Source organism: Pinus tabuliformis, chromosome 1_1 (assembly GCF_031772625.1).
Source record: "Pinus tabuliformis cultivar Carrire ecotype Pingquan chromosome 1_1, CPIR1, whole genome shotgun sequence".
NCBI classification, from domain to species: domain Eukaryota; kingdom Viridiplantae; phylum Streptophyta; class Pinopsida; order Pinales; family Pinaceae; genus Pinus; species Pinus tabuliformis.
The window spans coordinates 98,181,054-98,205,727 of NC_142297.1; the positions used below are offsets into that span (position 1 = coordinate 98,181,054).

Genomic DNA, 24,674 nt, shown 5'->3' on the forward strand with positions numbered 1-24,674 from the left:
AGAAATCGAAAAATTCATTTGAAGTAAATTCCCCACCTCTGTCAGATCTGAGGCACTTAATTTTGTGACCTGATTCATTTTCAGCCAAGGCTTTGAAGGTTTTGAATTTTTCGAATGCTTCATCTTTGTGCTTCATAAGTCCTAACCAAACAAACCTGGAGAAATCGTCAATAAATAATATCAAGTATTCCTCTCCTCTAGGTGTTCTTTTTCTGAATGGTCCACATACATCTGTATGTACTAGCTCAAGAGGCATGCTGGCTGATCCTTCTTTCTCTGGAAAGTTAGTTCTGGTTTGTTTTCCAAACTGACATGATCTGCATATGGTGTTGTCAGGAATTTTGATATCTGGAAGATCGCGAACTGCCTGATATTTGCAAGCTTTCCTTATTTGTGAGAAGCTTAGATGTCCCAACCTTCGATGCCATAACCAGTGCTCTTCATTCTTGCTTAGATAGCATTGTTGTTGTCCTTCATCAAATATGTATAGATTATTTGGAGTTCTCTTTCCTTTGAGAACTGTTTTACCTGTATCAAGATCACGAACAAGGCATCCATTTGATCTGAATATAACCTCGGTTCTTTGATCACACATCTGGCTGACACTTAGTAGATTATGCTTCAATCCATCAACAAACAAAACATTTCCAGCCTTAACATCTTCTTTTAAAGGAGCAATACCTTTTCCTTTTATAGTTGCAGGAGTATCATTTCCAAAAGAGACTTTCTTTCCCTTTTCTAAATTAGAATAAGACTCAAGTTTTTCTTTATCACCTGTCATATGCTTCGAACATCCACTGTCAATGTACCATAGATTTTCTTGTCCTTCTGCATAAAATGCTATCCCACATCTTTCTGTTTGAGGTTCCTTTATTCTCCATGTTTTGGCGTCTGAGGCTTGTTCCTTTTTCTGCTCTTGTACCTTTCTTTCCGGAAACCTGCTTCTGCATTCAAAGTCTTTATGTCCAAAATTATTGCAAATAGAACATTCAACTTCATTTTCAAGAGCTGAAAAGTTGTTATAGGTCCTTTTTGTAATCCCTGTCATACTTCTTTGTTTTTGAGCTTCCTAGTCATGATTGTTTTATACGCAACACATTGAGCTGCTTTGTGACCAAAGTTATGGCAAGAAAAGCATTGTCCATTGAAGAAGCTTCTGCGATTATTGGATCTACCAGCCAACTGATTGTAATTTCTATTTTCATCTATTCTTGAACCAAATTGAGAAGATTTTACCTGTGGCTGGTTGTGGCTTTTGTTCACCCTTAAGCTGGATTGCCCCTGATAGTTTCTGCTTGACATTTGTCCCTGCTTTACCTGATGATCTTCCTTGTGCTCTTGCTCATTTCTTCTTGCTGCATCAAGATAACTTTTTGAAGTGGATGCTTGAGAAGTTTCTCCATTATAGCCCAAACCTGTCTTATTTAGTGGAGACCGCTGCACACTGATAATCTCATCCAAAGTTTCAGATCCTTTGACAAACTTGAGATTAATAGTTTTTGTTTTCTCAATTTCTTTTCTAAGACCAACAATTTCACCTTCTAATTTTTCAAGATGTTTTTCCTTTTCATCAATTTGGAATTGTAGAGTATCAATAATCATGTTCTTTTCTTCTATGCATCTCTTGAGTCTAGTAATTTCATCATAAAGGTTATCCACATCTACAGCATCCTCATAATCATCATCTTCAAATGCCATTAACAACCTATATTTATTACCTTGTTCATCTTCATCACTGTTTGATAAGCCATCACTATCTTCATGGGTGTAGTAGCTTTTCTTATTTGCGCTTTGTTTCTTGTTCCATCTAACTGGTTCCTTTCCTTTATCCTTATAAGAGCATTTTGCAGCATAATGACCTACTCTTCCACAAGCAAAGCATTTGAAAGGTAGCTTACCTCTGAACCTTCCAGAACCTCTTTGAAGATTTCTGACAAAATTTGATTCTTCTTCCTCTTCTTCTGGATCATGGCTTGCTTCATAGTAATCTTCTTTGCCTGATGCTTTAAAAGCAGCCTCCCTTCTGTCTGATGGTCCTCCCTTTCTCATTTCATAAGCAGTTAGAATTCCATGTAGCTGAGACATAGTAAGAACACGGAGATTTTCTTTTTCTTCTATTGCAGATACTTTGGATTCAAACTTGGGGGATAATGATCTTAGAATCTTTTGAACTACTAGAGACTCCTTTACTTCTTCACCCAAATTTTTCATACAATTTACAATCTCATCTACCCGAAGAAAATAATTAGCCACACTTTCATCATTATACATCTTGAGAGTCTCATATTGAATTCTGAGAGTTTGAAGTTTGGCTTGTTTTACCTGTTCATCTCCTTCATAGCTTGTGATCATTTTGTCCCATATTTCTTTTGCTGATTTGAAATGCATTACCTTCATGAATTCTGTTTGGGATATACTTCCTAATAGAGTACTGACTGCTTTTGCATTTGTTTCATACTTCTTTTTCTCAGCTGGATCTGTAGGAGTAGCTGAAGGAAAAGCATAGCCTGTTTCTACAATGTCCCAAACTTCAGTACCAAGAGATTGAAGATATGCAGTAACTCTTACCTTCCAATAATTGAAGTTTGTCCCATCAAAAACTGGTGGCCTGATTGATGCTTCTCTCTCGTAGTTGCTCATGATGAACGATCTACCTTCAAGCGATCAAGCTTTTCTGAAGGACCTGCTCTGATACCAATTGTTGGAAATAATACTGAGAGGGGGGGTGAATCAGTATTATCAAGCAATTTACCAAATCTTCCTTATTTGATCTTTTGAATTATTCTTGCATATCAGTACCATAAAATAATGAGCATGAATAAATAAAATAGACAGTCACACCAAAGAACACAAGATGTAAGGTGGAAACCCAATGCGGGAGAAAACCACCTGCTGCAATATGTCTCTATCTTCTTTCAAGAAATTCTTTTTACAATGATTTTGTACTGGTGCAGTCCTTTACCAGCACGCAGGCTGCAACCTGCAGAGAGCTACAACTCTCTCTCGTTTTCCAGTCACTCCTGGAAGGGAGCTACAACCCCCTACTTCTTTTCATGAAGAATCAAAAGATCAGCAAGTATACAACAGATACAGTCCACTACAGATATCAGATCAGTAATTACAGAAATAACCCAGAACACCTTATGAACAGAAATATACAGTCAACAGATCATCTTAAGACAGGGACGCATATTTTCTTTCTGTGACCTGCGACTGGACGCAGTCAACCTTCCACTGTTCTGCGTGCCGACGCACTGTTCCTCTATGCTTTGCTGCGACCGGCGCACCCAAAAACACTATCGCGCCGCGTCTTTTGCTTCAGAGACGCACCCAATAACACAGTCGCGCCGCGTCCTTTGCCTCAAAGACGCACCTGAGCCTTTACTGTACTGCGTCCCGGCGCACTTTCCCTTCACTGAACCTGCGTCCCTTCAGATATAAAAGATATGAGGACTTCAGAACCAACCCAAACACTCAGATCCACAGATCTGATCATGCGCCATAGAGATCACAGTCCATTAGAAGATTCGCCTTCATAGATCTGGACTAGATCTCACCAAAAGATATTCAACCAAGATGGTGCCTAATCCAAATGAACTCCTTTGCTTTATATAGGCAAGCTTCTCCCCAAAACATGGAACAAAACCACGAGCCGACACCATAGAAACACAAAACCGTCGGCTAGATACCACACAAGAAACCCCCACGTGCTTTTCTCTGCCTTGAAATGTGTGCACTGGGCGGACGCACCTCCTGAACGGCTGGCCTGCGTCCCTGGACGCGGGTTCTGTATGGTATACCTGCGGGGACGCACTTGCTGAACATATTTCCTGCGTCCTTCTTGATTTATCACCTGAATGGGTTTGCCATCAAGGACAACACCTGAATCATAATGCCAACAATATCATGTAAAAATAATTACTTTTTAGTCAAAAAGGTTATTTGTCACCTCCACACCAAGTCGGCCCTATCCCCATGAAGTCAACCTACATTAGAGCAATTTGACCCAGCAAAAAGGCTATATAAAGAGAGGAAATTCAACCTATTTGGAGCATTCACTCAACAAGTTTGATCTTCGAGGAAGAGAGGCAGAAAAGATAATGATGTAGCTGGAGAAGGATGAAATTTGTTGGGAAGACCTAATTTGAGTTTCTGGGCTATCTATCTCTCACACATGTGAAGTTTCTGGGCAGTTGTTGGTGCCGAAATTTTGTGTCTACTACAAGTCTGAAATTCTGTTGCTAGGGCCGAAATTTTGTGTCTATTGCAGGTCTGAAATTTTGTTGCTAGGGGTCAAAGTTCTGCTGCTCAGAACCGAAATTCTGGACTGGAGATGTTGTTGGGGAATTGTCACTTGGAGACTTTGACAGGGAAGGGCTGACTTGGTGGTTGGAGAAGGTCTTTGACTAGGTCTACGAAGTTCATAAGTCTCATCTCGATTTGAATCTACTGAAGGAAGAGTTTGACTGGATTTTCCCCTTGTAGGGGTTTTGCCCTGGCTAGGCGCCTACATCTTGTGTCTCAAGTTCTTGTGTTCTTCATATACACATAATTTAGTAACTACTTGATGAAAGATAACTAATAAAGAAGTAAAAGAAGCCAACATAATTCACAAGTAATTATCAAGAAAGAGGAATCAAACCCTATTTCCTATAAGCATTCATTTCTCAACACCACTTGAGCAAAGGTTGCACAGGCCTTGGAGTAGAGTTGTTAAGGGAGCTAAGTCTTCAAGGAGTGAGGCCTTTGGAGGCTAATTTTCTAATTGGAAGGAGTTTTTTGGACCAAGAGTTTAGAAGTATTTCCAACAAGCAAATTTCTTGTAGGGCGCACACAGTTGATTGTTTGGGTCCGATGCACTTGTTGGAGGGCTTCCTTGCTGCTTGGAGTGGAGTTAAACCCCTTCTGGTTTTTGTGGGTTTTGGAAGAGGAGTCCAGGGCTAAATTTTCAAAGCATTCTAAGGAGTATTTGACCCTGAGATCATTATTTGAGCCAGAAACCAACAACAAATTATTTTAGAGCAATGCGCATTTCTTGTCCTGGATCGTTCCTCATCTAGGTCTGAGATATATCACCTGCATTTTGCATAGCTAGCTTGGAAAGCCCAAGTTCTATCATTTCAGTGCATTTTATGTACACGTTCCCTGTTCATTAATAAAATGGCTCAGAATATTTGGCTAGTATCTCTAGTGTTCTAATTTGTGGTTGTGTCCTTTATTTATTTCACTATTCGTTGTACAATGTTTTGGTATTACTATTAATTTTTCCATTAGGAATATTATGGCGGCACAAGTTGAAAAGGGTCATCAAAAGCCCCAACCACACATCAATAGAGCAAACTGGTGAAAATATTAAATGTTCAAGACAAGAAAGAAGCCAAGACAAGAGTGGAAAGAGTTATCTACATTTGTGGTAACCCTTTTGATGTGGTTCGATCTCCCTATTGGAAGGACTAGTGAGGGAAATTAACATAGCCGCTCGAAGTCTCAAGGGACCAAACTACAAAAAAGGTTCAAACAATTTTGATCAAGAAAGAGAGGCAACTTCTTAAAGATGTTTTAAGACCAATTCATTGCTCATGGAGTAGCTCATAGATTAATACAATGCATAGGCCATCAATCAATCTCAGTGCAACCACCAAAAGAAGCAATGTTCTTGAAAGCAGGAGAATGTTCAAGTGAGGTTAAAGATAGCAATTTCATTGTTGAAATATTAATTGTTGTTATTCAGCATGTAGGCCCAACCAATGCACATTTTTACAAAATTGTTGACTTGATTGTTAAATTTAGATATAATCATAGCTTTTGGAATCCTTGCATTTCCCATAATTAAAATTATGTTGGAAGAGTTTGAGGCCAAAACTCCATGGATTAAGGAGATCACGAGATAGGATAAACTAGGGGCATCAAAAAATTCATCACCAACCACCACCAATATTAACTTTTAAGCAATACACTAAGAACACTCCAAATTAGAGTTGTTGAGAAAAGATATGCCTCAAACTCCATCATGTTGCACCACCTTATTTGAGGTCAAAACTACACTAGTGAGGTGGGTATGACTTCGGCTGACTAAAGATGCCTAGAATGAAAGTGGGGAGGTATGGGGCATAGGTTGTTGATTGATGAGGATTGGTGGAGCAAGATAACTCTATTCCTTAAGTTCACATTCCCTACATTTGAGCTTCTCCAACAGGTAGAGACAAGAAAAAATTTCTTTGAAGAGCTTTATGACCCCATGGATACCATAGTTGAGAAATTCATAGAAATTATTTCATAAAAGGCTCCCTCTCTTCTTATTGTTGATGTCAATCTTATAGAGTTTGTGAGTCCATCATTGTTCAATGGTAGAATGGATCCAACATCCCATTGCACTCTTTGCCACGTGCTTTTGAATCCAAAAAAAAAAATCTGAAATCCTCATTTCTCAAAGCAATGGGAAGATGAAGACCCTGCATAACGAAAGGGAGGTGACCAATGGATTGAAGAAAAATCTTTTCGGAGGTTGTTTCCAACTTCTATACAAACTAACATGAGAGAAAAAATTGCTTGTTTTTTTGTTGGATTGGAAGACTTTTCAAACATATTATCTCTGGATGAGAGGAAGACCATGGACCTAGTTAAATGGTGGACTTATTATGGGGAAAATGGTGTAGATTTGCAAAACCTTGCCACTCACATTCTCTTACAAGTGGTAATCTCTTCATAATTAGGAAGGAATTGAAGCACCAATGGTTTCATTCATTTCGTGAAGCACAACAATTTGGGATCAAATAAGGTTGATTATCTTGTATATGCACATTCGAACCTACACCTTATGTCTAGTAGGGGTGAAAAATATACAAGTGGACCTCATAAAGATTGGGATGTGGATCCAAAATCCTCAGACTTGAAACCATCTCTTACTACTTTTAAGATTGAGCGTGATGCAAGTGGAAGTGGAGTTCCATCCTCTTCCAATCCACATTCAAATTCTATTGAACAAGAATAATACTCTATTTTGTTGATGAGGATGAAGATGGTATGGATATGTATTAGGATTTGGCTTATGTTTTATTTTGGTATATATAGTCTCATATATAAAGGTTGATTTTGGATGGATTGCCTCATCTATATATGTTGCTTTTGTGTTTTTAATAATGTAAACATTTGTGGGAGTTAATATAGACATGGGGTTTCCACTAAATAGTAAATACCATTTATGTGTATCATTCTTATCCCCTACAAGATAATGTGTTATATATAATAAGCTCTCTCTCTCTCTCTCTCTCTCTCTCTCTCTCTCTCTATATATATATATATATATATATACAGTATTAAATTTTCCTCAATGTAGCCCTTTTCTTTCTTTTTTTTAAAGGACGAGTGGGGGGAGGAGGTCACATTCTAAGCATTCCCATTTCCAAATTCCATACCTGTTTCCAAGTTTCATGCAGCTTAGGTGCTTATCCATATTGTCAAGTAACCACAAGGGAGAGGGCATACCCAACTCAATAGAGGAAGAATCATATTTGTGATAAGACGCAAGGGGTTTGTAAGGACCCGACTCAATACAAATGTCAAAGGGCTTATGAATGCCCAACCATTATCAACACAGAAATACTCAAGTCCTCATGAACTGCCACCATTGAACTACTTATCATCTAATGGAATATGAACTTTGATCTGTCCCTATGATAAAGAAGTGATGGAGAGAACCATATATACAAAAGGGAGAGGGCATAAAGTGAGTCAGCATACCCAACTCAATGAAGAGATGCCCATAGTTGGAAGGAATGGATTTGTCATGACCTAGCTCAATGCAAAAGGGGACCCAATAAACTACTAGAAAAAGCCCATGGGGTGTAGAGCAGTTGGTGATAGATTGCATTGTTAAGGCACCCATTGTGTGAAGGTCATTGGTCCAAAACCCTATGGGTCTAGCTAACTAAAAAAAATACTAGAAGAATATCATCACCAAACTGCTCATCATCTAGGGGACTACAATAATAAACTACCATGTGAAAAAGAAATGCTAGAAGAAACATCGTGTATAAAAATTAATTCTGATCTACTCAACCCATGAAGGAAAGTGATCATTAAATTGTTCATTCGCTGAAAGAAGGCTGCCACCAAAACTGCTCATCTGCTTGAAAACACTATCACTACCCTATTGATCAAATGGACAAGGGATGGAAGATATACCCCAGCCATGCCACACATCTACTAGAAGAACAGAGCCACTAATCTATCCAAATGTCGGAAGGAACATCCAATAAGAGAGAAGATATGGAAGTAGATGCCTCTAATAATATCAGTGGTAGCTGAAAAGATAGCAGGAAGAGCCAACTCCATATATCTAAGAGAAATCGAACACAACTAGGAATGCTCAAACACAACAAAGGAGCAGTTGCGTAAATCCCCAACACAGATACACCTGATAAAGCATAGTTGAGAAGAAAGCTTAAAATTTTGAATATAATCTGAGAGCTTGAACACAACTGAGAGAAATCAAATGGTGTGGTTGTGTACATACTTAAAACCCAACATATGCACCTAAGAGAGTGCGGCCAGAAAGGAAGCTCAAATATAAGATTAGAGTGGACTTATAAATACCCAACTCCTCAAAAATACTGGCCATGGACAAGATATAAAACATAGGCCACTAAAATACAAGTGAAAGTTGGTGTCTGGATAACCAACTCAAAAACATGGTCAACCAAAGTGAGAAGGTTAATGACGACCACACATCTCAACACTCAAAAGCTTGAAATGAAAAATAGATGCATGGGAAAATAGAAATTGAAGTGATTTCAATAGTAATTAGCAATCAAATGCCTCTTGATTAAGATGCATCCCAGGCAGTAACTACAATGAAGTCAAAGGCGGGATAGCTAAGACTACAATAATTTCTTGGCATCCAGTCTTATCAAGCTTTCCAAATCCACTGTTGTTCACAAGGTCAATCATACCACAACTACTTCCAGCTAAGAAAAAAATGAATGACTGGAGTCTTGAAAAAAACATTCTGGTCTCTACAAAGAAACTAGAGATCCCATTCCTTGATATAAGAATTAATATATATACAGATCAAATTCACAAAAAAAACAATGCATTCCCTTTCATTTGCAAAATTATGTTTCTTTCCGACAGGGGCTTCCCTGGTCAGTGAAAGTGTGATGTTGTTTTTGCCCCCAGCAGGGTTTTACTCCCCAACTGACATGTTTTCTTCTAGTGGGGTGGTAGCCTGGTCCACCTCTACAAAAGTACTATTTACTGCAGATTGAGTCAGGTACAAGTTCCAGGTGACATTGGCAAGATAAATATCCCCCATGCACAGATACTAAGCCGAAGTGGTGCTTTCATAATTTGTGAGATGCTCCTACCATATTGTGATATCTCACATGTCTCCTGTTGGAGTTCATTGACAACATTTCAATCAAAAAAAAACACTAGGTTTCTAAAAGCTAAATGATACTGAGTTTTCGTGGAAATACTTACGTCATATATGGGCATCATTCCTGCATTTATTTGAATGTTTTGGTCCTTGGCTCCAAACAGTAAATATTAACCAATAGCTGTACATGTAGAAGATGTCTTCTCTTTGGAAGTTTGGATGCAGAGATTGGAGTATCATCTTTACAGTCCATATGGTGCCAGACTCCCGTGACACTAATAACTGGGGCTAAATAGAGTGATCTCAGTGGCCAACGCACTTGTCATCATCAAACCACGCTAAAAAATGGGCACCTAACTGTTTAGTTTTTGTTTTCATTTTCATTCTTAATATACTTTTTGACCAGTCTTGTCTATAGGACCTCTTTCTTAGAACCAAAATCAAGGGTAGAATTTAATAAGATTTTAACAAAAATTGTGATTAAAATGTTCAGCTTTTTAGGGTTTCCTACTGCTGATTGAACACTTTAGTTATAAATATAGGGATTATAAAAGAACTATTATATTAGGAAATGGAAAACCGAATTTTAAATAAACTATGCTTTAAGCCATATATATATATTTAAATGTATGCAAGTGAGTTGGAATAAACTCAGGTCTGAAGCATGTGTGAATAGTATCCCAAGAAAAATGTTTAAACATATAAATTTAAAACCACTTGTGGTGATTGAACACTTTAGTTATCAATATAGGGATTATAAAAGGACTATTACATTAGGAAATGTAAAACTGAATTTCAAATAAACTATGTTTTAAGCCATCTATATATTTAAATGTATGCAAGTGAGTTGGAATAAACTCAGGTCTGAAGTGTTGGAAAATCAGAAAGGCAGTGAAGATTTTCTCGAACTTGATAATTACTTGTGATGTTACTTATTATTACGATTATTTATATCTTCTTTCTTTAGTTCATCAAGCAATTACCAAAAGCAGTAGCACATAAAACAATGAACACAAGATGTAGGCACATGCCGGGGCAAAACCCCCCCTCAAGGGGACAACCCAGTCAAAGTAATTCTTCCTTTCAATAGTATTCTTTGAGACTCTTCACCCTAGACCTTGACCAGACCTTCCCTCCACACCAAGTCAACCTCCAGAAGATTGATCTCTTCCCAGCAACTTCGACTATGCAACAACTTGCAGCAGCTAACAGCTTCTGGCAGCAGTCCAACTTGGGAGACTTCATTCTCCCAATCTAGAGCACGAAACAGAGAGAGACCACCACCAAAATTTCGATTTTCCTTGACTCCTTAGACTCCCTCAAACTCGCATTCACTTCGGCTTCCCGGTAACAGACTTTCCCAACTTCCTACTTCGCACTTCTGCCCAACAAACAAATTTTCGCACTTCTACCCACAAGAGAGAGAATGAGAAGTGATGCACCAAATGAATTTGAAATCCTTCCTTTTATAAGCTTCTTGTGGGGTCGAATGGGTCCTTAGGCTGACTTGATCTTCTCTTAGGCCAACATGGTGTGGAGATTACATAATTCATATTTGACTCGATACTTAACCTTTTTACATGATTCAAAAGCCCAAGAAGGGTCTCTTTGAATGTACAATAATTCTGTAGACTCGGAATAAATCCTAGAAGTCCCCATGGTGACCCAAGCATGTAACCCATGCTTTAATAAGTCACAATAGTAATAATAGTAATTTTTTTCTTTATTTTTTTGACAAGAACATTACATAATGACTCAAGTACATTATTGAGACTGAACATAGTTACTTTTTCCATCACTGCCTCTTAACTAGGGAAGTATTCATAATGTACATATACAATGGAAGGTCTCAAACTATATGAACCATGAAGAACTTTGAGGCACCGCAATACCATGGACTAGATTCCTGACCAAGGCAATCTATCCAACCAATCACTCAATAATTTAGTCACCGCAATGCCATGGATTAGATTCCTGACCTGAGCAATCTATCCAACTAGTCACTCAACAGTTTAGGCACCACAATGCCACGGACTAGATTCCTAACCAAGGCAATCTATCCAGGTGGGACTAAGGTGGACTCAAGCTTTCAAAACTCTCTAGGTAGCATCAAGCTTACTTGCTAACCACCAACCCAAAAATCCAAGTGTGTTTCTAAAACAGAGCTCAATAATAACCACCACATTTCCAACTTCGGGACCCAGACATCAGCACTAAGTGCCAACCAGATGTCTTCTCAGGCAATGCTTCACTCGCAAAGCCTCAACACCCTTTGATCCAGGAGATCAAGAATAACCAATCTCTCCCAATCAAATTGATTGGTAACCAGCATGCTATCAAATCCTTCGAGAGATTCACCTGTACAAACATAACCCCAATCTTTCACATGTACATAATCAAATACAAACTTTCGGGGTCTTACAGACAACAGATGTTGCTTCTCAATTTTCCATAGTAGGATTATCAACCAAATATTTGACAAAAGATTCCTCAATCATACATTTTTCTTCCTACTTCATATGCAGCAACATATTCTTCAATCGAATCCTGCTTTTCTTCTTTCAGGAACACTTCAAAATGCATTCTCCAATTTCCTTTTCCTGCTCATGGCCTTCACTCAGACTTAAGGTTGTTAGTCCTGGGCTAGTGCATGACACATTGTTGGGTCCCTATAATACTAGTGATTACCCCATTACTATTGTATTTATACCCCTTATTAATATTGTTGTGCCCCTATTGCCCCCATATTATTATTACTGTGCCCCATAGAATCCCTCTATTGTTATTTTTGTGGCTTTATATTATTATTGTTAGGTCGGCTGGATTATATTGTGACTCCTTAGACTCCTATATATAGAAAGGAGGTTTTGTCATTTGAATCATCCAAGAATTGTTCATTTATGTAATGTAAAGGAGGTTTCCCCCTCGAAGAGGCTGAATTCTAAGGCGTTGATCTATCTTTTCTATCTTTTCTTGAGCTGGTTTCATAACATTTGGTATCAGAGCTTTGGATTCTAGGGTTTCGCTGCTCCAAACAGGTCATCGTGGCATTTTCACTATAACTTTTTTTCTGTGACGTTTCAGAAGTCGCAAAAAAAACCCATTTGAGAAGAAATCACGCTGAACCTTGGGTCCGAATTTCAGAGCTTTTTGCGCGATATTTGCGGAGATATGATCTGAGGAAGTTGGTCTTTTTGCAGACTCCTGAATTACATTCAAAACAGGTGACCTGGGGAAAATCGTCATAACTCTCTCTGGGGATCGGATTGAAATTTCGTAAGAAGGTACAGAAAGAGGACGGACTGTAGTTTCTTGTATGCGTGTTTCAGATCCAAAGGTTGAAACAGTGACTCGTGGCACGTCGTACAAGTTCGCTCTACTGAACTAGTCTAAAAGCAAGTCACTGTGGGAGATTTCACATAACTCTTCCTTGGAGAATCCAATTTGGGTCAGACTTGTGGCATTGGAAAGAGGACGCAGAAGGCTACTACAGGTCGCAATTTCAGAACTAGATGATCCGAAATTACAGAGATACATCAGATTCAATATCAGGCTTCTATAAAGTGAAAAAAGGTGTGTAGATTTTCTTAAATTTTTGCTTAAGCTTGGTTTGAAAATTTATTTTGAAGGAATTCAAAGGGCATAGTAGAGCATTATTATCGGTAACTGATGCCCCGAGGAAAGAAAATGCAAACACCTAGTAAGGAACCTGAAAGCTCTAGCATGACTCATGAAGAAGAAGAAGAAATGCTACATGATATATCAAAATTACAAGAACAAGTGCAACAAGTGTCACTTGCACAAAAAGCAACAGAATCTAAAATGGATGGTTTAAGGAAAGATGTAGAAGCTAAGATGGATGGTTTAAAGAAAGGTGTAGAAGCTAAGATGGATGGCATGGAAGCTAAGGTGAATGGCATGGACGCTAAAATTGATGGCATGGATGATAAGATGGAAGAATTGAAGATAAATATGAATAAGTTGCTACAAGAAATGGTCACTAATGGTGAAAGGGTACTAAAGGAAACTCATGATGAGAACAAAAGAAATGTTAATCATGATTCCATAGACTCTAATGTTGGATCGAAGACTCACCATATTCCAAAAATCGATATGAGGAAGTTTGATGGCAAGGATCCCGCCACATGGATATTACAGATGGAGCAATTCTTCGATCTCAATAATGTGCAAAACACACAAAAGGTACGTATGGCAACTTTATATTTGGAACCAAATCAGTTTGTATGGTATCAATGGCTTTGCTCTCGTAAACAATTTATCACTTGGGCAATTTTTACGGAAGAATTGATAGCACATTATGAGGATACAAAAAGCAACACTTTTTTTAGCCAATTGATAAGTCTCAAACAAAAGGGTTCAATAATGGAGCACATTGAGGAGTTCCAAAAATTGAACATAAGGGTAAAAGATATTCCAGAGGAGCATAGGATTGATGTGTTCATAGGGTCTTTAAAGGATAATATCCAACATGATGTTCGCCTTTGGGAACCTGATTCATTAGAGAAGGCATTCAGGTTAGCAAGAAAAATGGAAAGCAAAATTATGGCAACCAGGAAGCATACCACTCACAACTATAAAGACGGAAGTGTTGTTGCCCCTAGTCTTCCACAACCTATAAGGTTGACACCACAACAATTGGAAGAAAAAAGAGCAAAAGGGCTTTGTTACAGTTGTGATAGCAAATACACTAAAGGTCATAAGTGTGCTGAGAAGAAATTATTCTACATAGATTGTGAAGAGGAAGAAGAAAAGGAGCAAGAAAGGTCAAAAGAAGAGGATATACTCCAGGAACAAAGCCTAGATGAAGAACAAATAAATCCGACCATATCTTGTAATGCATTGGCAGGAATTACCACTCCTCAAACCATCAAGATAGAAGGACAAATCAAGAAGAAAAAGGTAATAGTGTTGATTGATTCAGGAAGCACCCACAATTTTATTCATTGTAAGGTAGCAAAAGAATTGAATTGCTTCCTATATCCAGCACCAGAGTGTCAAGTGATGATTGCAAATGGAGGAACAATAAATTGCTCTGGAAAGTGCCATAATATCAAGCTATCCATGGGAGAATATGTATTGACTAGCCCAATGCTTTCCATTCCAATGGGAGGTGCTGATGTTGTACTAGGAGTCCAATGGCTACAATCCTTGGGTACAATAGCTTTTAATTTTCAAGAACTTTTCATCAAATTTTCTACGGAAGGAAAGGAAGTTGAATTAAGGGGTATTGCAGGGAAACCAGGAAAGATAATCAGCTCTAATGGTATGACAAAGCTTCTAAAAAAGGAGCAAAGAGGTGTAATTGCACAATTATGTTCGCTAGATGTTTCCACATCGGAATCATCTATTTCTCCAGATCTCCAAAAAGTCCTGGACAATCATTCCAAGGTATTTGAGACTCCCAAAGGTCTCCCACCTATGCGTGATCATGATCATGCTATTCATCTGATTCCAGGAAGTGTTCCTCCAAACATCAGGCCGTACAGATATCCCTATGTCCAAAAGAGTGAAATTGAACGTATGGTTGCAGAAATGCTAGAGGCTGGTATAATTCAACCGAGTCAAAGTTCTTTCTCTGCTCCAGTAGTATTGGTGCACAAGAAGGATGGATCATGGCGCATGTGTCCAGATTATAGGGAGCTCAACAAGCTCACTATTAAAGATAAGTTCCCCATTCCTGTCATTGATGAATTACTGGATGAATTGCATGGATCAATTTACTTCACCAAGTTGGATCTTCGTTCAGGATATCATCAAATCAGAATGAAGATTGAAGACATTCCGAAAACAGCATTTAGAACTCATGAGGGTCATTATGAATTTTTGGTCATGCCTTTTGGCCTTACCAATGCACCTTCAACATTTCAAGGTTTGATGAATTCAATTTTCAAACCATTCCTTAGAAAATTTGTGTTAGTATTTTTTGATGATATACTAATCTACAGCAAGTCTTGGAAGGATCATGTTGAACATGTTGACAGGGTGCTACAACTATTGGAGGAGAAACAATTATATGCAAAAAGATCCAAATGTTTCTTTGGAGTCCAGGAGGTGGAATATCTGGGTCATATTGTATCTCATGAAGGAGTTAAGGTAGACCCTAGCAAAATTAAAGCCATTAAGGAATGGAAAATCCCCACATCCATAAAGCATCTGCGAGGATTTCTCGGGTTGACAGGGTATTATCGCAAGTTTGTTAAGAATTATGGGAGAATAGCAGCACCTCTAACAACATTATTGAAGAAAGATGCATTTTCATGGACTCCAGAAGCAACAAAGGCCTTTGAACATCTTAAAGAGGCAATGTGCCAAGCACCGGTCTTAGCTACACCGGACTTCACAAAAACCTTTATTGTGGAATGTGATGCTTCAGGAAATGGAATTGGTGCTGTTCTAATGCAAGATGAAAGACCCATTGCTTTTGAAAGTCGTCCAATCAAGGGAAAGTTTTTAAGCAAAGCTATTTATGAGAAGGAAATGTTGGCAATACTCCATGCACTTAAGAAATGGCGACCCTACCTAATGGGAAGACACTTCAAGGTAAAAACGGATCATGATAGCCTTAAATACTTTTTAGAACAAAGATTATCCTCTGAAGAGCAACAAAAGTGGGTCACAAAGATGTTGGGTTATGACTTTGAAATCATCTACAAAAAAGGGAAGCAAAATGTGGTGGCAGATGCACTCTCAAGAAAGGATGAGGATGTGGAAGCATTGTTGTGCGCCATTTCTATTATCCAACCAGATTGGATAAACGAAGCAAGGGAGGAATGGAAGAATGACGAAGAAGTGTGGGCACTTATTCGAAAGTTACAACAAGATTCCAGTACGTCTGATACATTTAGCTGGCAAAATGATTCGTTATGGTACAAAGATCGCTTATACCTCTGTAAGAATTCCCAGCTAAAACAAAAGATTCTTATGGAATTGCACACTTCTCCCTTAGGAGGGCACTCAGGATTTTTAAAAACTTACCACAGGGTTAAGAAGGAATTTTTTTGGGATGGCCTTAAATCAGATATTCAAAAGTTTGTGGCGGAATGTTTGGTTTGCCAACAAAATAAAGTTGAAACAATTAAGACACCGGGTCTATTACAACCTTTATCCATTCCAAGCCAACGTTGGGAGGAGGTTTCAATGGATTTTATCACAGGTTTACCCAAGTCTGAGGGAAAGAGTGTCATCATGGTGGTAGTTGACAGACTTACCAAGTATGCACACTTTTGTGCATTATCACATCCATTTAAAGCCAGTACAGTTTCTACTGCATTTATGGAAACAATTCAAAAGCTACATGGAAACCCAAAGATTATTGTAAGTGACAGAGATCCCATTTTCACTGGAAATTTTTGGACAGAATTATTTTCTTGTCTTGGTACTCAGTTAGCTCATAGCTCATCTTATCATCCTCAATCTGATGGGCAAACTGAGATAGTAAACAAATGTTTGGAAGGATATCTTCGTTGCTTTGTATCTGATAAACAGACACAATGGGTCAAATGGTTGCCTCTGGCTGAATGGTGGTATAACACTTCCTTCCATACAGCAACAAAAATGACCCCATTTATGGCACTTTATGGGTATCAACCACCATCCATCACATCATATTTAAGAGAAAATTCTAAGGTTCAGGCAGTGGAACATCACATCGAACATCAACAACAAGTCCTCCAACTCTTAAAGGATAACCTCGTGTTGGCACAGAATAGAATGAAACAACAGGCAGATCAACATCGCAGTGAAAGAAGTTTTGATGTAGGTGATTGGGTATTCCTACGGCTACAACCATATAAGCAAATGTCCCTCAAGCAAGCTAAGAAGGATAATAAATTATCACCAAAGTATTATGGTCCGTACAAGGTGTTGCAAAAGATTGGTACTATGGCATACAAATTGGAGCTTCCTGCAGCTTCTCGATTGCACCCAGTTTTCCATGTTTCATGTTTAAAGAAGGTTATAGGCGACAAGCTCCCAGTTCAAACAATATTGCCAGAACTTGACGAGGAAGGAAAAATTATATTGGAACCGGAAGCAGTCACAGAAACAAGAACTCGACAGCTACGAAATCGATCAATTTCAGAGTATCTTATCAAGTGGAAGAACTTATCCGCTGAAGATTCCACATGGGAGGATGAGAATTTTATGCAGAAGTATCCAGAACTACTCAAGCGTTGAGGACAACACTTTTTTGAAGGAGAGGGGCATGTTGGGTCCCTATAATACTAGTGATTACCCCATTACTATTGTATTTATACCCCTTATTAATATTGTTGTGCCCCTATTGCCCCCATATTGTTATTACTGTGCCCCATAGAATCCCTCTATTGTTATTTTTGTGGCTTTATATTATTATTGTTAGGTCGGCTGGATTATATTGTGACTCCTTAGACTCCTATATATAGAAAGGAGGTTTTGTCATTTGAATCTCCAAGAATTGTTCATTTATGTAATGTAAAGGAGGTTGCCCCCTCGAAGAGGCTGAATTCTAAGGCGTTGATCTATCTTTTCTTGAGCTGGTTTCATAACACACATGAAGCAGAGAACCATATTTGTCACTCCCTCTCAACTAGGAAGCACCTCTTTATCTGGACTCGCTCTTAATCCTAGGGAGATCTCTTCAATTCATGCTTCCTCTGGGAGATCAGCTTCTTCTTTTTCAACATAGGAGAATCTTTTGTGCCTTCCAACCATTTCATCAGAGTTATTATCATCCTCATCATGCTTGTCACATCGAGCATCTTCACCAAGTTGAAGATTGTGTACAGGCTCCAGCACAGCTTGCTTGTCACATCGAGATTCCCCTATACAAACACAACCCCAATATTTCACATGTACATAATCAAATACAAACTTCCAGGGTCTTACAGACAACAGATGTTGCTTCTCAAATTTCCATAGTAGGATTATCAACCGAATCTTTGACAGAAGATTCCTCAATCATACATTTTTCTTCCTACTTCATATGTAGCAACATATTCTTCAATCAAATCCTGTTTTTCTTCTTTTAACAACACTTCAAAATGCATTCTCCAATTTCCTTTTCCTGTTCATGGCCTTCACTCAAACTTACAGTTGTTAGTCCTGGGCTAGTGCATGACACATGAAGCAGAGAACCATATCTGTCACTCCCTCTCAACCAGGAAGCACCTCTTTATCCGGACTCCCTCTTAATCTTAGGGAGATCTCTGTTATTCATGCTTCCTCTAGGATATCAACTTCTTCTTTTTCAACATAGGAGAATCTTTTGTGCCTTCCAACCATTTCATCAGAGTTATTATCATCCTCATCATGCTTGTCACATCGAGCATCTTCACCAAGTTGAAGATTGTGTACAGGCTCCAGCACAACTTGCTTGTCACATCGAGATTCCCCTGTACAAACACAACCCCAATATTTCACATGTACAGAATCAAATACAAACTTCCGGGGTCTTACAGACAACAGATGTTGCTTCTCAAATTTCTATAGTAGGATTATCAACCGAATCTTTGACAGAAGATTCCTCAATCATACATTTTTCTTCCTACTTCATATGTAGCAACATATTCTTCAATCAAATCCTGTTTTTCTTCTTTTAACAACACTTCAAAATGCATTCTCCAATTTCCTTTTCCTGTTCATGGCCTTCACTCAAACTTACAGTTGTTAGTCCTGGGCTAGTGCATGACACATGAAGCAAGAACCATATCTGTCACTCCCTCTCAACCAGGAAGCACCTCTTTATCCGGACTTCCTCTTAATCTTAGGGAGATCTCTGTTATTCATGCTTCCTCTAGGATATCAACTTCTTCTTTTTCGACATAGGAGAATCTTTTGTGCCTTCCAACCATTTCATCAAAGTTATTATCATCCTCATCATGCTTGTCACATCGAGCATCTTCACCAAGTTGAAGATTGTGTACCAAGCTCCAACACAGCTTACTTGTCACATCGAGATTCACCTGTACAAACACAACCCCAATATTTCACATGTACATAATCAAATACAAACTTCCGAGGTCTTACTGACAACAGATGTTGCTTCTCAATTTTCCATAGTAGGATTATCAACCGAATCTTTGACAAAAGATTCCTCAATCATACATTTTTCTTCCTACTTCATATGAAGCAACATATTCTTCAATCAAATCCTGTTTATCTTCTTTCAGCAACACTTCAAAATGCATTGCCTTCACTCAAACTTACGGTTGTTAGTCCTGGGCTAGTGCATGACACATGAAGCAAAGAACCCTATCTGTCACTCCCTCTCAACCAGGAAGCACCTCTTTATCCGGACTCCCTCTTAATCTTAGGGAGATCTCTTCTATTCATGCTTCCTCTAGGAGATCAGCTTCTTCTTATTCGACACAGGAGAATCTTTTGTGCCTTCCAACCATTTCATCAGAGTTATTATCATCCTCATCATGCTTGTCACATCGAGCATCTTCACCAAGTTGAAGATTGTGTACCAGGCTCCAGCACAGCGTGCTTGTCACATCGAGCATCTTCACTAAGTTGAAGATTGTGTACCTGCATAACTTGCTTGCTACATCAAACATCTTCACCAAGTTGAAGATTGTGTACCTACTACCTGCACAGCTTGCTTGTTACATCGAGCATCTTCACCAAGTTGAAGATTGTGTACCTGCACAACTTAGATAACAAGTACAACCAAATCTATAAAAGCATGATGTTAGCCATATCAAAAACACATAAGCATTTAAAATTTATTCATATCATATACCCAGACTTAATTATAAACAAGAAATATATACTCTTCAACATCTTACTAGGGACTTTGTCATACACACTAGACTATTTCATAACAACACTCATTCCATCTAGGGTTTCAATATGTCTTCCAAAGGTATGACATACCTTACTACAACATATAGTAAACCCTAAACGATTCACACAAATATGGATCTACAAATTATCTAACAACCTTCCAAAATACATGTGTTAGACTTCTCACTAGGGATTCATACAAATCCTAGATTTCATACAAAAGAATTAATCAAAGTCAATCACAGCTTAGTCATTAACCTGACTAGCTTCCACTAGGGTTAGTTCCAAACCCCTAGATTTTCAATCAACCATCAATCAGTCACTAACATGACCAATCCTAGATTACTTGAAAGGTTACTTGAAAACCCTAGATTTCCGAGCAATCATCATACTCAACCAAAAGTTCAAATTTCAACAATTTCTTCACAAATCTCAAATTGTCATATAATCAACATTCATCGGAGATTTATACTTCGACTAAGGTTCAACTCTAAAACCCTAGAATTCCATTTTCACAAATTCAACAATCTTATATAAATCTCAAATCATCATATTCCAGAGATTTTACTTTGACTGAGGTTTAATTCAAAATCCTTAGATTTCCAATCTCAACAATCATTTCATGCATAAATCTCAGATTGTTATATTTCACACTAGACAATGTCACTACTAGGGTTTCACTGCCAAACCCTAGATTTTCATTTTTTCAACAATCATCTAATAGATTTCAAATTGTTATATCACACATACTAAACAACTTTTAACCCCACTTGGGTCTCGCTATAACACCCATTGTTTTAAAAAACGATCGAGTCGACTCCGACTAGGCCGAGTCAGAACGATCCAATGCCTGGCCTGGTCGGCTGGGTGGCCGAAACAAAACGGTTGGCCGAATTGTTACCGAGCCAGTCATTGATTCGGTCGACTCGATAACAACTCGGCCGACTCGGTAATGACTCGGTTGGCTCGGTAACAACTCGGTCGGCTCGACTCTTTGACAAAAATCCTGAAGCACATTTGTTAAAAGTTGTTCTGCCTCTTACATATCAATGGTTGGGTTGTTGTTTATTGCATATTTATAGCCCTAAAGTAATCTATCACTATGAGAAACTTTTGAAAATTACAAGGTTATCCTAGTGGCATGAATTAGAAAACTGAAACAATGCATTGAGCCATACAATGTTTTTAAAAGGCAAACGTTCTGGGAATGGACTAATAAATACACATTTACCTTTGATTGTTCTGGAGCTTGACCAGAATTAAATCAAGGGTTTTGAGACTTCATTGGGGGCAAAGAATTGGTATTATTGTTGTTGTAGTCTAGTGATTGTCCTTAGGTTGAGGCAGAAAAGAATCCTGGCATTGGTGACTAAGTATGAACTTTGTATTGGACAGTGCACTGGGTGCCATTTTGATATAATGGATATTCATGAGCCTACTTTGATCATATGTTGTCTTCTCTCTATATTCTAAAGCTTTTTGTTTGGAAACATGAATGAAAATCTTTAAAATTACGATTTTTATAAAAAAATAAATATTTAATGTATTTTTCACAACGACCGAGTCATTGAAATCAAACCAATCGAGTTGATACTGAGTCGGAGTTGAGTCGGAGCCGACCCTCAGCAGTTTCCGAACCGGAGTCGGAGTTTTAAAACATTGATAACACCCTATATTTCCAAACATCAACATCCTAGAATCTCAAACAAGGACTTCATTAAATCCTAAGACTCATGACCATCAATGACTAGGTCAACACACATATCTAGGAATTCATAAGCATATCATATGTCCAATAACATTAATACATCTGACCTAGACCAAGCTAGGGATTCAATCAAAAGGACATATCTCTATATGCCTAGATTTTATCACCATTCAAATACATTTCATGTCATGAGATAGTCAAACCCAACTTCACAAATATCAATAAGAGTTAGACATACAAACATATTGATTATAGTAGGATTAACACACACATGCCAAGTAAATCAATTCTAAGACAATAGGGTCTTGCTCACACATTCCACCAAACCCTAATGAGTTTTGGTTCCAATGTAGAACACACATTCCACCAAACCCCAATGAGCTAGGGTTCCAATGTGGAAACTTCAAAGGTTTTGGGATTTTAGATCTTATCATTCCATCTTAACAAGTTAGGATTTCTCGATCATACCAAAATCCCAAACATGAAATCATCAATAAAGACTTCAACTAGCATTTCACAATATCCCTAATTAGTTTAGGGTTTCAAACATTCACAACAACTTACCCTTCAGTTAGGGTTTTCCAGAACAAGTCTAGGGTTCTACCAAATCAAATAAGTGTAGGGTGGCTAGATTTATCAAGAGATGAATCACCCAAAAAAGAATCAGTAGGATTCAATATTGCTAGTCATAACAAGGTAGAGAAAGAGTTAGTTGAAGTGAGCGAAGGGAGGTGGTGGAGGGGAAAGGAGATAGAGGTGAGAGAAACAATGTTATAGAGGGGGAGAGGGACGTGAGTGGGGGGTAGAGAGTGAGAGAGATGGTGGAAGGGAGGGAGGGGAGGAGATAAAGAGAACATGAGAGATAGTGGGAGGGAGGTGCGGAGGGGAGAGAGGGAGGTTGATAGAGTGGTAGAGGAGGGAGGGAGAGAAGGTAAGGGAGGGGAACAGAGAGAGAAGTAGTGAGGGAGGGATGGATGGATGGGGATGTAGAGGGAAAGATGGGAAAAGAAAAAGAGAAAAAGAGAGAGGGATTGAGAGTTGTAGAGAAAGGGAGAGAGCAAGTGAGAAAGAAAGAGAACGTGGGTAAGGTATAGAGAGAGGGGGGGTGGACCGGAGAGACAAGGGATAGAAGGGGTGAGAGAGTGATAGAGAGGAAGGAAGGAGAGACTCAGGGAGGAGGGAGAGAGGGAGAGATACATATGACTGAGACAGAGAGACTAAATATATGCCATGAAAATATGCAAAAACATCTACTCAAGGACAAGGTTTTATACATATATAGACATGCGTGGTTTGTATTCTCGAGATTTTTTAATCTCAGAAAAAGAACACGGCTTAACAAATTCTTAGCAATTTTGAAAAATGTCTGGCCGATTAAATTCCCCACTAAAACTGGAGATTCGGTGAAATTCAAATATTTTTCGGAAGTCGTTAATCTGAACTGGGACCGTTATAAGCGAAGTCATAAAGTAAAAGAACTACTGTCGGTGAAAACATCCCAAGTCAGATGAAAACCCGTGCACCTCAACTTTGAGTTATGCGCTTCGCCAACTCAAAAGAACCAGATTCTACATTTTGCAGATGTTTTCGACATGTTAAATGGTGCCGATCAATGTGCTTAAGCGGTAAAATTGGACCAAGAGATAAATTCCGAATCTGTTGGAAAGTAAGAGGTAGGCACCGGCAGCTGTACAATCGTGTTCGGCCACATAAATCCACAAAATATCAAACTCGTCATTTCGTGGGAGTAAATTTAACGATGGAGTTATGATACAGTGAAGTGGCCATTTAGGGTTTGCTGGAGGATAACTATACATTAACGGCCGAAAGATGGTTTTCGAAATTCACGGCAAAATATTTAGAAAGAGAATCATCTATATGAAAACTGGCAGTAAAATTACGGAATTGGGAGAGTTACCTGGACATCGGATTGCAGAGACCATCCAGATTTAGTTGCTTCTTTGAATGCCGCGATCAAGGAGCTATTATCCATCGCGGGACTGCAGAGATTAGATGTTTTTTCGGGTTTTAAAAAATTCTTTTAAGCCTTTAATCGATCTTGCAGTGGCTTAAACCAATCCCCATCATGACAGGATTTGACAGGCCCTGAAGAAAACTGCTTCCGCAGTGGGAATATACCATGAAAATGAACTTTTTGGTTCCGTTGGTGCCTGTACTCTTGAAACTTCTCCAGCCACGGAAGTACTTCAATCTCGACTTTTCCAATTTAATTATTTTGAGGAATTTACATTCAAAAGTGTTTAATGAGTTTTTGAACTTAGTCTAATAAGGCTATTGCAGTTGTAATATCCCACATCACAAATGGCCCCTCATAGTAACTACTAAACGACAATTCAATGCATGATAAATTCAATTTTTGACTTGAGCATGGTTAATTTTTGGCTTGACCGTGGTTAATCTTATGCTTGAGTGTGGTTGCTTTTTAGTGGTTATTGAGCGTCCCCTCCATGGAAATGTTAAGATCCTCTAGTTGAGAAAACCTCGTTATGAGTGTTTTTGGGATTGGTTGTGGTTATGGATTCCTCTCCTAAGTCTTTATTTTGAGATAGTATTTTAGAAGTTTGTCATTGTATTCGGGATATTGATGAAGACTTAATCCATTTCCTTTTCTTTTTTTTTAAATAAGGAGGATGGAAATTGTTACTCTTTTTCTCTATTTTGACTCGAAGATATATGGTGTTAGCGTTGGTAAATTTTGGGTTAATAGGTTAATTTATTAATATCTGGCTTTCTCTAATAATTATAGCAATTTAGATTAAAAAATAATGGTAGGTTTTGATT

At 38.4% G+C, this 24,674-nt stretch overlaps 1 protein-coding gene across 1 annotated transcript in view; it reads right to left on the reverse strand.

Annotated features, from left to right (window-relative positions):
- LOC149211836 (uncharacterized) overlaps window positions 1-24,155 on the reverse strand; it is a 145,631-nt gene extending 121,476 nt beyond the window's left edge. Inside the window, exon 1 of the mRNA XM_089388487.1 lies at window positions 23,791-24,155. Coding sequence (XP_089244613.1) covers window positions 23,791-23,865 — 75 coding nt within the window. The 5' untranslated portion in view covers window positions 23,866-24,155. The remainder of the gene's footprint in view (window positions 1-23,790) is intronic.
- Window positions 24,156-24,674: the final 519 nt, after the last annotated feature.